General features: G+C 39.8%; 1 protein-coding gene across 2 annotated transcripts in view; it reads left to right on the plus strand.

The window, feature by feature from the left end:
• Window positions 1–14,287, plus strand: part of Gabrb1 (gamma-aminobutyric acid (GABA) A receptor, subunit beta 1) — a 491,652-nt gene extending 477,365 nt beyond the window's left edge. For both annotated transcript variants that reach the window (NM_001370968.1, NM_008069.5), the window contains one exon: window positions 1,180–14,287. In NM_001370968.1, the coding sequence (NP_001357897.1) occupies window positions 1,180–1,524 (345 nt within the window). In that variant the 3' untranslated portion in view covers window positions 1,525–14,287. The remainder of the gene's footprint in view (window positions 1–1,179) is intronic.
• Window positions 14,288–14,579: the final 292 nt, after the last annotated feature.

A 14,579-nucleotide genomic window follows, 5' to 3' on the forward strand; every position in this document is an offset into this window, starting at 1 on the left:
AGAGAACTCTAGTTCGTGTTTTAAGTTGACTTAAAACTAGCCATCACAAACAGCAACAGAAATCAAATTAGAACTAGATAGGTAGTGAAAGAAGAAAAATAATAGATGATGATGATAATGATGGTGATAGATAGATAGATAGATAGATAGATAGATAGATAGATAGATGGATGCATGGATCATACAGATGAATGGATGGTACATAGGTAATTGATAGATGGAAGTAAATAGATAATAGAAGGGTAAAGATAGAGAAATAAAAAATAGATATATAGAATAATAACATAAGTGATAGAATATAGATAACTAAGTGGGTGATAAGTCATTGGGGGATGGTTTTCCATCACCTCTGATTAGTTAATAAAGAACCGATCAGCTTATAGCTGTATAAAATAGGATAAGACGGGACTTCTGTCCACAAAGAGAGAAAGAGAGTGACTCAGGTGGGAAGGAGATACTGGCCCTGAGCAGGAGCAGCCAGGGCAAGACTAAGATGATAAGTAACAGGGCCCATGGCTGGGAAATAGGCAACCATAGAGAATTAGAATACATGAACATAAGCTATAGTCCTTAAAGCTTGTTAATAAAAACAAGGTCTTCATGTCATTTTGGGGGAGATAAAAGGGGCAATAGAAAAGCTCCCCAAATTACTGTACAGTAAGTAACTAATAAAGATAAGTTGACAGATGATAGGTAGATAGAAGATAAAAATAGATAATTGATATACAGATCAGTGATTGGTAGATAGATGACAGATAATGGATAGAAATTAATGGTTGATATAGACATATATATATATGATAGATAAATGATAGATAAGAAATAGATGACTAATAAATGTAGGCTGATTGTTGATAGGCAAATAAGTAGACGGTAAATAGATTATTGCTGGAAATAGATTGATAGAAATAGGTCAATGATATAAATAGATGACAGAGATAGAGGATGTGTGATAGGTAATAGAAGATTAATAGATATGATGAATGACTGATAGATGATTGATAAGTATAGATAGATGAACTACAGATAATCTTCATTATCAGTAGCACATGCAGTCAGTTTTCTCCTGAAAGAGAGCAGTGTACACGAAATGGAAAGGACCAATGTGTCCGTCTGTGACAATGACAGAACAGTGAACGACCTTGGTGAGCATCTGAGCATGGTCTTCTCTGCCCTCAGGTTGATGCCCACGGCAATATTCTCCTCAGCACCCTGGAAATCAGGAACGAGACCAGTGGCTCCGAGGTGCTCACAGGTGTAAGTGACCCCAAGGCCACCATGTACTCGTACGACAGCGCCAGCATCCAGTACCGCAAGCCACTGAGCAGCCGCGAGGGCTTCGGGCGTGGGCTGGACAGGCACGGGGTACCGGGCAAGGGGCGCATCCGCAGGCGCGCCTCGCAGCTCAAAGTGAAGATCCCCGACTTGACTGACGTGAACTCCATAGACAAGTGGTCCCGAATGTTCTTCCCCATCACCTTTTCTCTTTTTAATGTCGTTTATTGGCTTTACTATGTACACTAAGGTCAGTCTCGTGGTTCGGTTTAGACTACCTTCCTCCTCGCTTGTTTTTTAACCCCACAGATTCCCAACAGCGGTAACTGCTGTGGTTTTTGAGGTAAGAGATTCAGCCTTCCAGTTGGTTTTCGATCTTGTGTGTCAGTTTTTATTATCACACCATGTTTACTTCAACAACAACAACAACGGCAACAACAAAAGGTATTTTCCTGTCAACTGTGGTCCAAGGTACGAGCTCTGTAAGAGTTCCACCAATTGCTTTGTTTACAAACACAAAGAGAGAGGTGGCTAGGTGGTAGATATTGTTGGCAGTCTTTCTCAGTTACCCTGGATCTTACTGGATTATTTTTAAATGAAAATGTACAGTGGACCTTGCTATCTACCTGCACTGTGCTCTGGGTAAACTGTAACCATCTCATGATGCCAAAAAAAATTAAATAGAAATTAAAAAAAAAAAAGGAAAAAAAAAAAAAAAAAGAAAACAACTTGAGCATCTCAGAAGAATAAAGCCATTGATTGACAAGTTGCAGATTTCCAGGAAGAGGGTATATAAAACTGTCAGTTCCCATCCTCTCTAAGTTCTTCTGAGCCCTTTCCAGAAAGGCTTCGGAGCTCCGTGGAGGAGGAACATTAAAGCTTGTGCTTCTTCCCACTTTTCCCCAAACTCACCCTATTGTGTCCATCTGACAATGGCCATGGCTAGTCCTAACAATGGTCCTCTCTCAGCCTGCCTAGATGTTCAAAGTCAACATTAGAACCCAGCCTGATCTGACTGGTAGTCACTGAAACCATTTTTCTTTACTTCTCAAGAGTAAAGAATTGGGGAAAACGATAGTTTTCCTTGCTGTCTGTTATGGAGAGCAGCCCCGACTGCCCTTCATGGGCCTTGGAATCGCTTGATGACATGAAAACATATGATCATTTTCCACAGTTCCTGCTTCAGTGAGAAGGAAAGGATATATAGCTGGTGAGGGCTTTAAAGGAGGAGGAGACCAATTTTTTCCTTGAGGGGAAAAAAAAAATGCTATTTCCCTGAAGAAGGCAAGACTTACATGTTATGTAAAAGGTGCCTGGGCAGTTATCTGCACTGCCAAATCTTAAGTCGAATTGTATGTACCTCTTAGCCTTCCAGAGAGCAGTGTCTAAACAGCGGCGAGCTCTTCACATAGGACTCTGTGGGCACTTTTTGCATCTGCTCTCTGAACTCTGCATTTCAAGCTACAAAATGAATGGCCCGGGAAATGCTGACCCTCCACATCAATGTCTTCCTCCAAAGCCAGATTTCCAGGTTAAGAAAAGCTTTAAAGTATAGCCAAATCACAGAAAGAAAAGAAACTCTGAAATGGCAACACACTGAGCCTTTAGCAACGCCCACCAGCCCCTGAGGCGTGGACCGGAAGTGTCTCCACTCATTCACCACTGTCATTATGGCACTGCCCCATCTCGCTCGTGGATTATTCTGGGTCGTGGTTCTCATGACTTTCAGTAAAGCAACGCAATTCTAAACATGCTCAATAAGCTACTGTTGAGTTCTTCCCGTTTTTGCAGGATTAAAATCTCATTTTCCTTTGGTCTGAGTTGTAAAATTATCTGTTTATTTGCAAGGCTGAGTGAGAGCGCAAATTGACCAGCCGTGGATGGAGGCCATGTTGGCACGATCCAGGCATGGAACTGCAGGGCTAATCAGGATGACAGGATGACTGCCTCATTTGATGCTCTGGCCCTCCTCTGAGAAGAGAATCGGTGTGCAGAGTAGTGTGAGCTGCTAACAATTATAGTCACAATTGAAAAGGAAAGGCTAGAATTTATATTAAGGAGCCCAAGAGGAGAATATAAAATATTCATTTAGAAAACAAGAGGAAAAGAGAATCCTTAAATAAGTGAATGTGGCTGGATGTACTAACAGACATTAGTAAAAGTATCAAAATACCTTAAACAAAACAAAACAAAAAACTGATCACAGCTATTTCATGACGAGTGCTAGGATTTTGAAGGCAAATTTTCAGTTAGGTTTTCAGGTGTGTGAACACACCTCCCTAGTTGAACTAACATCATCCTGGGGTCAAAGGGTCATCTTTGTAAAAAGCTCTGCTCAGCTTCCAGCAAGCCAAGATGCTTTGCCATGGACAATCCCTGGACACAATAGAACGTGATCCTGTCAGTAGTGGGAGGCTCTTAATACCCAAGAGTCACTAAGCAGTCGCTGATTTTAAACACAGGAATGGATATTAGGTGCCTGATGCTGAACAGACAGCAATCATTCTGATGTCAAAGATCTTTAAGTGGCTTTCAAGAAAAAAAAACTAAATCAGAAAGTGTCTACTTAGATCTTCTCATAAAAGACTGGGATAGTTTATGTTTTCAGCACTTTATAAAATCTAAAGTGATTTTGTTATAGTTTTAGATATAAAGCATCTTTTGCATTAAAAAAAAAGGAAACAACATTTTGAACTTTTCCTACATTTCAACCTTTCAAAATGTAAAATGATTAGGCCTGAATTGCCCACTGGGCATGGAATGGTATGTGGATCACAGCCACCATTATGCAAATCTGACTACAAAGCATTGATCTCAGAGACCATAGACACCTGAAGCTACTATTGCATCAAGGAAAGATGTCTTGCTTGTGAGTCATGATCTTTGTCCTACCTTCTGAACACCTCCCAGACTAATCTGTTCTTCTCTGCTCCCTTCCCAAGCCAAACACTGACAGGGAAGCACCTTCCTTCTCAGATTTTCTCCCTCTTCTTTCCCAAAAATGATGTAAATAAAACATAAAAGTCATAAAACATTCATAAATGCCCTCACATGGCCCTATTCTTGAAAGACTCAGATTACATTATACAGAGGTTGTTATTTAACTATTATTGAGTCAAGTTCCTTTTGCTATGAAAATAGCCATAATCCCCTGCACCAAGGAGCAGAAGAGACTGAAAACTGCACACTTCCTCTCTTATGCCTCATTTACATCCAGAGAACCCTATGTTTCACAGTTTGACAGTGGGACAGATCATGTGGAAAACTTAACCGGCTGTGGGCACAGTAGACATCTGCACCTTTTTCTTGACAACTGTGACTGCTCATAAAACATCAGGTATTCCTTCTGCTTGGCAATTCTGTGAGGCAGAGACCCAGGTAAAGGCTTATTTCTGCTTGACTGATCCAGGATTAGTATCTCAATCTCCTCTGTTGCCAAACAGCAACAGCAGTTGGCTGGCAAGCCTGCTGAATGAATAATCTGTGTTTGTGTACACATGCATAAAGTATATCTATATACTTTATTGTACACTACAATCAATGATGGATTTTTAAAAATGAGAAAAATATGGTGCAGAGAAAAGGAGTAATGGCTTTAGGGTCCTAAGAAAAATGGACTTTCCTTTAAGAAAGCCATAGAAAATTCACAAAAGTTCCATTTTCCTAAAACCAATGACTATTTATGAATATTCATTCAGAAGGGGTTTGATTACAATCTGCCAAGTTACATGAAAAGGAAACAGGATAATCTTTCTAGAAAAAAAAAGTCTATGAGATTATTCATGTCTAAAATTTTGGACAATATCTTGTCAAAGGGGTGATGTGCCACCATTTGTTTCTTAATGCATAATCATTTATCCTAGGGAGGGGTGAAAGGAGCGTGCAACCACTTGCTCAAGGTGGTTCAATCAGCAGTTTCCTGAATGAACAGAAGAGAAAAACACCCATATATCGGAAAGAAAACACAAAGGTCCATTTGTTAATGGAATGGAGAACACTGTGTAAACTTCCTTGTAAATTCTGTACATAGTTCACTGAACTGTCCCCTGTGGTATGGTGGTCCTCAACTTCTGGGTGGATGTTTGGAAAACTGAAGCACTGTAAATATCATACGCTTATAAAGCCTTTGCTTTTTATTCATGAGGTGAAATGATTAGTGATTCGGGCCCAAACCAGACTCTCTCCAGCTCTTGCTCTTTCATTCGTACAGTTGTGTGACTCTGCTGTAAGCCATAGCCAGGTGTCTGTGATCACTGCCTCATGCCTTTACCCACTGACAGGGACAGCAGCTCCCTAGAAGGCTGCCAACCTGCGGGGCCAAAGAACAGAGCACCAGCAGAAACCAGAACTGGGACAATCTGCTCCTTGAGCAGTCATTTAAAAAAAAAATAGATAAGTTGTTTTCAGTCACTGTGGCTATTTGTATCATCAAGAACTGAATAGCCGATGCTGCTTAAGGAGTCAGGGATGGAAGCGATGCTCAAATTCCACAGGGAATCCAAAGCTTCATTTTTGCCAATAGCTTTCACTTCTAACGTTTCCACTTTGTCTTATTGAACTTCTAGCAAAACTAAACATGAATAGAACGCATGGGTCTGATCAGGGTGAACAGTAGTTACGCAAAGGATAGGCAGGGGGTACAGGTCGAGACGATAAATGGCCTTGATAGTGCTGGGTGGCAGATTCATACGTGAGAGATACAGGGGTATCTGTGTTCTTACTCTTAAAGGTAGACAAAAGTTTCTGGGTGTGAACTGATAGAGAAGGCAAACGAGGGAATTTAACTTGAGAAAGGGTTGTGTATGGTGGAAGCTACTTGAGTCTGAAGAACCTGGTAACTGAACGATTCCAGGTATTGCTCCCTCCAAGTTTTCAGAGTCCTTTCAAAAGTCTCCAGCGTGTGGGCTGTTACAGCACAGAACGCGCTTCCATGCATGCTAGCAATCCCAGAGAGGCAGGCAGCACCAACAGAAATTCAGACTCTCCAAGCAATTGAAGACAGAGATTAGTTTCTTAGTGCTAGAGGGGAAGGTGTCCTCCGTGCAGGTAAGATTCTTTGTGTCATTTTAAGTGTTAGGAGAGTACACACGGGGAGCCATTACTTTGGAACATTTTAATCCCAAGATGTGACCCACCACCGGCTGAACACACAAAACACACCTTGTTGGAACTAATCCATTCTGCCAGTTTCCAGGCTAGAACATATTGTGATTTTTACCTTAGCTTTTCTTCAGATAGCATATTATCTGGAATGATTGAAAATGTAATGGTTGAAAGCTGCAGCAAGTGTTTGATAGAAGTTCTTTTTAATAAAAGAATTACAAACCAGAAAATATTAAATTCCTAGCAGGGTAAAAATAAGGGTTTTCTGTTTGTTTTGACATCTCCCATGGCAGACATTTCCCATTAAAATTGAAGAAGTCTAACAGGATTTTCTTCTTGTTTTTCTCTTACCTTTTCAGAAGCCTTTGGCTTATTAAGAGACTCACAGCAAGAGACTCAGAACCATTTTTGATTGACTCCCATACCTTTTGCAATTCGTGAATTTATCAAAAAAAAAAAAAGTCCAGTGGGAATTCAAGTTGAAAAAAATTGAAACTCCTGAACCAATTGAGAAGGAGAAGGAATTCCACTCTCCAGAGCTGCACTACCTGTACATTACGTCTTGTGGACAATCAGACCAAGTCAGTCCAGACAAGAGAGGCCAAAAACCCTTGTTCATTTGCCTTAGGGACACAGAGTTACAGATTCCTTCATTAATCCAGTCTCAGTCCAAAGCGAAAGGATGGACAGGCGCAGTATTATTTATTACCTGGCTCTTGCTTCTTCCCAGGCTTCCTGGGAGGAGAAACAGGAACCAGGAGACACTCTCAAATATATTTTATATATTCAAATAACTAAAATATTATATGTATATTTTGCAATCTTGGTTTTTATAAAATAGATGAAATCTTCTGTCTTATTTCCCAACTATACACCCAATGGAAACAATTCTATTCCTCTATTTATTCTTCATTTCATTTCTGAAGCTTATATGCTATCTTGCTCATACTTAGACGGCAGCTTCAATCTTTGGACTTACATTGTATTTCTTCATTTAACTCATGAACAATGAATTGTAACAATTCTTCCCAATTCCTACTCATGGTACCTTTAAAAGGTCTTCAGAGGCAAGACTTTTTAACCACCTCTGAATGCCCTTGAATTATTTTTCTTTCGGTTCTTTATGTAAAGAGTACACACATTTACAAAAGTCTTCTCTCTCCAAACATATTTCAAAACACAGAAGAAATTAAAATAATGCACTTAGACCTATGGTTGATTACATTATCTATACCAGAACTTAAAGTTTCAAGACATCATGGTAGCATGATAAATTTATGTTTTTCTATGCATAGGCTCCCCTAGTCTTAACTATATGGCATTTAAATTTTTCCTATTATTCTTCCCAGAATCTCTTATCACTCAAGTTGTACAACAGTGGTTATAGATAATCATTTAGGAATTGGACCTATTTCATCATTTCTGTACATCATGCTAGACTTACACTTCATATATTTTACCTTGTTTACTCCCCCCATCTCAACCTTCTAGCAGATTCTACAAAGTTAGCAATTGCAAAAACCATTATGCGCTGTCCAAATTATCACCAGAGAATTCTGTAAGATGCATTTCCTCCATAAAGCATCTCTATAGACTTAGAGATATATGATATGTATAGACAGAGTTCTCTAAACATACAGCAAACAACATGCCCTATAATATTGAAAGAGTAACAGCATGTGGTGAATAGAGCCAGGAGATAAGATGAAAGACACCTTGGAATGAGGATGGGGGTATGTGTCTACCCAGGACTGTGACTCTTGTCATGCCCACTGATGACTTCAAGTTCTCTTTCAGAACCAAGTTTCAAAGGTTATTTTAGAGAGGCTCATCTACTCTGGAGTTTAACCATATGATGCGGGTTCACCATAGACCTTGTTCATGCAGCCTCACAAATCTAATAATAGCCTTAGTCTCATGCCTTTAAGATTAGCCACATGGTGTCAAGTGAACTGAGTAGTAGTCATATTTCTTCCAAACCTCTGCTTTTAAAATATCCTATGTCACAATCTTCCATCTCCCATCTTAGAGAAGTATCTGTAAGGGACTCTCACACATCATTCACCCATGTGATATGGTCTCCAATTTTACATCTTGGGAATTTTAGATGTTGTTAAACCATCCTCTGTAACTTAGCCAAGAAAAAGCCGTACGACCCTCCCTCGTGGATGGAAGGCCATCTTCTAGGCAGTGTCTGAGCCCAAATTCATTCCAGACATATCCAGTTTTAAACCTCACATCTCTCTATGTCTCTAAATGACATGAGCAAATGTATTTGAGCTTTCACGCCAGATGCAACTACCCATCTAGATGAAAGAGACTCTGAGTTCTTAAAAGCTGTTACACAGCCTTCCTGTCCTTGTCCTCTTGTCTCCTGCTACACTACTTGAACAATCAAATTGGTCTGATATTTTAGATACAGCCATAGCAAAAAGTTAATTAAGTGGTGATTGGCCTCGCAGTTGTTCTCCAGCCAGCGCACATGACAACCAAAGTAATTTCTGCAAGTATCCTTAACTTTTACTGAGTGTTTATGATTCTCCTGGGAGCCTTCTAACTGTTGAAAATTGTTAGGATAATCTTTTCCCATCCAATTGCCTATGTCTGTGGATCTGTCATATATGGCATTAATTGTGTTCATGTGTGTTTCTTCTATATATTGAAAGATTTTATTTATTATATTGAATTTTTTAAAAATAATTGTTAGGATAACGCACAGAAATGCCATTTTTCGGCTGTATTTCATCCTATGAATAGAACACCTTCTCTTTTGCAAAATTAGCTCTGCTCCCAGCCTTAGGCAACCTTCAAAGATGATTCTCCCAACCTCCCCATGTGTTGATGGACTCCTGCTCCTCTTCAAGCAATGACGTGGTTGCTTTCTTTTCTGCTTCCCCATGATGTTTTTAACCTTTAGACGGAGTCACACCTCACAATATCATTTTTAGAGGGAGGAAGTGTTTAAGTCGTAACCGAGGTGAAGTTAGTATTTACTAATGTAGGTCTATCTACTGAGACCCATTCAGCTACAGGTAACAAAAGATGACTCTCAGAGGATCTTACGCAATCAAAACATTCTAAGCTCATATAACAAGATTAGAAGTGCCTAGTCTAGCGTGCTTATTTCAAGAATATAAGACCCAAGACTCTTGTCTGATTCTCTGAATATTATCAGCACTCAGTACATCTGCAACAAGGTTGCACAAACCATCCAAGATATTCAGAAACAGGGCAAGTCCTGGATTATTTTTTAAAGGCAAGGAACTCTTTCCTCAACCAGCCCCAGAAGCCATCCTTGTCCTGTTGACTGAGGTTGAGTCAGGCATCATTCCTCAACCATTTACTGAAGAGTATGGTTATCATAACAGGCTTACAAGTACCCAGTGCTACACAACATAATTGATTGATAAATTAATTTAAAATGAAACTAAGAATGGCTTTGGGTAGCTATCCAATAATAACTCTGTCATATTAGACTAAGGGAAAATACTCTCCCACTATACCATAGCACGTCACTCTACACTCCAGCCCTATGGAGTTATTCAATAACACCAGTGTCGGGACACAGAAACCCGAATAGCTTAAGTAACTTACCCAGATCTGATGGTTACTGGTGAAGTGGGTATTCATTGCCAGTTTTTCTTGCCTCCAAAGACAAAGTTTCTACCTCTCCCACATGATCTATATTGAATCCCTCTGACATCAATAATACAGGCTGGTGGAGTAGTTCAAGGAAGTGCAAAAACTTGGATGAAGTCAGCTCTTACAGCCAAGAGTAAGATCCTGTGGCCACCAGACACTGTTCAGTTTATTTCTATCCGCTCTCCCCACTCCTCACTCCCCACATAAAAGCCTTTCACTGTGCAAGGGAAGTGAGGAAGAAAAGCCCTCGCAGTAGCAGCTCCAGCTCTGCTCCACTCTTTAGGTTCACACCATCATTCTTAGAAGACCGTACATCCCAGTGTGCCTGGGACACCCATTGGAGTGACAAATTAAGTGACCACTTTAATTATGGGATCTCAGCAACCCAGAGGATATGGGAAGTACCAATAGGTCCACTGATGGAGCTTGTATTCAGTCCCAGAAAATATGATTTATCCCTTGTGAGCCACATCTTGTGCCTAAGCAGGCTTCATCTCTCCTGTGCACTAAGCTTTTCATTGCTCTCTTTAATTGGCTCCTTCAAGACTGACCCATAGCCCTTTATTAGCCTTCACTCCGACAGCCAGGCACCATCACCAAATGCTTTTTATTGCTGCCCTTCAAACTTTACATCTTATGGTCAGGATTCCACCTCGATGATAAGTTGCAAGCCAGCAGCACTCAAAATATCCATCTGAGTACCCATCTTCATTCCCTCCCCTGCTGGCACCCATCACTTCTGGAAACAACTCTGTCCACTGTGATGGGATAGTCTGTGTGTTTCCAGTACTCTTGTAAATATTTGGCCTCAAAAACAAAATAGTTCTTAAGAGTAAACACCCTAGTTTCTAAGTCTTTTGTAGGACCCCATGCATACAATCTCTAAATAAATTTAAAAATAAGATTATACTTACAGTCGAGCTCTATCTGACCCCATACGGAGTAGACACTGGGATATTTTTTTCCCCACTGACTGTGAGTGAGCAGACCTACTCTTTATAATACCTCCACTCTACACGAGCTCTAGCAGAACTGAATTGTCCATCCTAATTACTTCTGCTTTTCCTCTATGGGGAAAGGGAGCATTTTTCTCCCATAGTTTCATTTCTACCCCTTCTAATCCATGCCTGCCTTATTAAAAGTCTTTTGAATGTATGTTCTGTGGGGCATTGGAAGTTGAAACAGCATTGGATTGTCAATGGAACACTCCAATGTGCAGTCTTAAGAGAACAGTCCCAGAGGATATTTGCACAGCAAGTACCACTTCTTCTAAGATGTTAATAGAAGACTTGGCACGGGCTAGGAAGGATAGACAGTTCTTAATGTTCACCACTGCTACTCAGTTCATTGAAAAGCAGGTAATAGGAACAACCTTCTTGTGACCCTTGGGATGGATGGCATTCCTGCTGTGCTGTTACATGTTTTCCTAAAAACAGAAAAAGAAAAAGAATAGACTTTGCCAATGTAACCCCCCAAAGACAACCAGACACCACGGATTTACTAGGTAGTGTGTTTTTCTACGTACATTTTCCTCAATACATCGAACTGAAGTGTGTTTGACCTCCCTCATTTTTTTAGCAACACATTAATATCTGACTTCTTTATCTTTTTAAAAAAATATTCACTGGAGAAAGCTTGAAATGTGTTTTTCAGTAGTGTCCTTGAGATATTTTTAGGCGAGTCCCTGGACCATTCTAATCACTGTAGTGAGAATTATGTATCCAAGTGACCTTTTATATTCAGAACACCCACTATTTTTCTAAAGGAAGGAATATTTATGATTTTATACATGTGTATTTATTCACTGTTGCTCAGTCCCATATTTTAAAATAAGCCAATAATTCTCTTGATAAAAGCTACCACGTGACACTTTTAAAAGGTCAAGACTGCCTGAGGTTTTTGAAAATTCCCCATGGTTTACACGCTTGCAGGGTCCAAAAATATGCTTTAACTTTTTAAAATAAGCTTTTGGTTTCCACCACCAGGTAGCATTTTGTGCCACTGTGATGCAGATGTGATGCTGGTATATCATTCAGAAGGTTAAGGGAGGGAAGGGGGAGTCTATAGTGCTGGATAAACAAAAGCAAACTGTTTGAGAGAAAAGTATATAGACGGAAGATGACTTACTCAAAAGGAAGAAACAAAACATACAAAACAAACAAACAAACAAAACCTCTCCTGGCTGCCTATCATCTCTGAAAAAGAAAAAAATCTGAATTTAACAAAGGGGCAGAATCTGAATCTGTAGCAAAAGCTTGCCACAGTTGTGCGGGGTGAGGGTGGGAGAGAGGGGAGCTGGGAACTCAAGTCCCATTAAAGGGTTCAAAATGACCGCTGCCGGCAGTGATTCAAACACCTCATTGGCAATTACTTCACTGAAAACTCGACTGAATCCAAAACTCACCCAAACCCACCAAACCAGCGTCTGCTACTTTAATTCACAGCACCCTGCGTTCGATGGCCTGTGGCTTCCAAAGCAGGTGCCACATCCACGCAGGAAGAAACACACACCTTCTGTTACTTCGCAGACTCTGTTAAGCTAAGCTCACCAAATTGTGTCAGAGGACATCAAGCGGTTTGTTTGGTTTTTCTTTCTTTCTTTTTTTTCCCCCTTGTGTTTTTCAGTCTCCACTAATCAATTTTGCAATCTACCCTCTTGCCAAATGTAATTTAGCAAACTCGTTATCCTGCTTGGCATTACACCGGTTCTTGTAAACGAAAGAATTCCTCTCTGGTTTTCAGAAGGCATACTTCTTGCATTGCAAAAAAAAACACAAATATTTAATGATCTTCTACTCTTTGGCATGGCCTTTTCTTTCTAACACGAGCTGGTAATACTTTCTGTGTATGTATCAGACCACTAAAGAAACTCAATGGCAAGGAACAGTATTTCTGAAAACCTGTAGAAATGTTTGTTGTAATGAAATGGCACAGGCTTAAAGAGATGCCAAGAAAGGAAAAGATGGACTCCTTACTTTTATAACTCAAGATTTCTATTTTGTATCAATATATGCTGCATTTTCTGACTGAAATCGCTGTCTAACTGGATTTGTGGCCTTCTGTCGCTTTTTACATTTGAAATCAAATTTCATACAGTAAGCTTATTTGTCCCTTTCTGTTTGGGAGTCAATTAGAATATTTCATTTCATTAATTTATTTTTTTACGTGCTAAAACAAAACAAAACAGAAGCAAGTGACATTTGCCTTCATTATCTCAAAAGCTATCTGTGGACAAAATCCATGAAGCCTATGGACGGTGATCAATACAAATAAAAGGCAGACCTCCCTGTAAACGGTGAATTTGTGAATGAGGAATTGTTCAATGGCCTCTGAGTCCCTCCCCTCTGTCCCTTCATGGCCTTCTTTCTATTCTGAGTCATCCATCAAGCAATTGTAAGATACAAAATCAAATGACATGCTATCAGGTATGGACACAAGAAATGCTTGTGCTCTCAATTTCAGGACTCACAGCTCCCCACAGTCACGGGGCTGTCCTTCACTCGGCCTTTTTGTTAACAGTGTGGCTTTGCTAGAAAACATGCTATCGTTTGCTTTGGTATACAAGATTTTACCCTGTTGCAGCAAATGAAAGGCAGATGGCGCATTGGAAAGGCTGGTGTCAGATGCCATCAGCTCTGTTTGGAACTACAAAGCTGCTGAAATGGAATTTACTGCTGTAAATATGTACAATTTATGTCAGCTTATTTCAATAAAAAAAATTTAAGAAACCAATTGCAAGTGGCTCCTCCACGTAAAAAGGCTACTTTGTACTGTGCTTTAAAACATGCGAGATTTCAGGCCTATCTTTTTATAATCCTTTAAAATGTTTAGAATTCCTGTTTGACAGCTTTTATTGTTTAAAAAAAAATCAATACAAAGCTGAGGCCCTGTATCTAAAGGAGACGCTTTGCAAGATTATCCAACAACTGGGGGAAAAAACAGAAGACAAGGCAGCACTTTAGTGGGAGTTTGTTTCTGCACTACTTTTAAACACATTCTTTAGGAAACATGCCTTATAAACACGAACAGGAGCATTTCTATAGTAGATGGGAGAAAGACATGAACGGTCTCTCCTTGTATTAAAACTGATGTCTAAAACCAAGTCAGTAGGTATCCACTTGTGACATGGCTCGTGTCAGGCTTTTCTTTTTAATCTCTACTGTACACATGACTATGAGAGCTGTCTGTCCATCTTTCCTCATTTGAAGACCTCTGGTTTCCAAACTCCTTGAGAAACTATTGACAATAAAATAACGAACAGACTGCATTCGTGAGGTTCATTTATCTGTTAATTGATGACTAGCAGAATAGCTTCCAATAAAAGTCTAAATTCCAGCCTGGGGACGAGTTTAACATCTCTCTAACAAAATAACTGGGAATCGCTACTTTATTTGGAGCACTGAGCTTCATCCTGAAGAAGTGCCTTTTCATGGCATTCAATATTGGCAACCATTCCCAGGAGGACGGCACAACGTGGGAGAAGTAAACACCCATCTAATTTTATCTAAATTAGAAAAGGAACAAGTAATGTGTTTAGTAAGAAATGTAAGATAGATGGT

The sequence above is a fragment of the Mus musculus genome, chromosome 5, assembly GCF_000001635.26.
Source record: "Mus musculus strain C57BL/6J chromosome 5, GRCm38.p6 C57BL/6J".
NCBI lineage: Eukaryota > Metazoa > Chordata > Mammalia > Rodentia > Muridae > Mus > Mus musculus.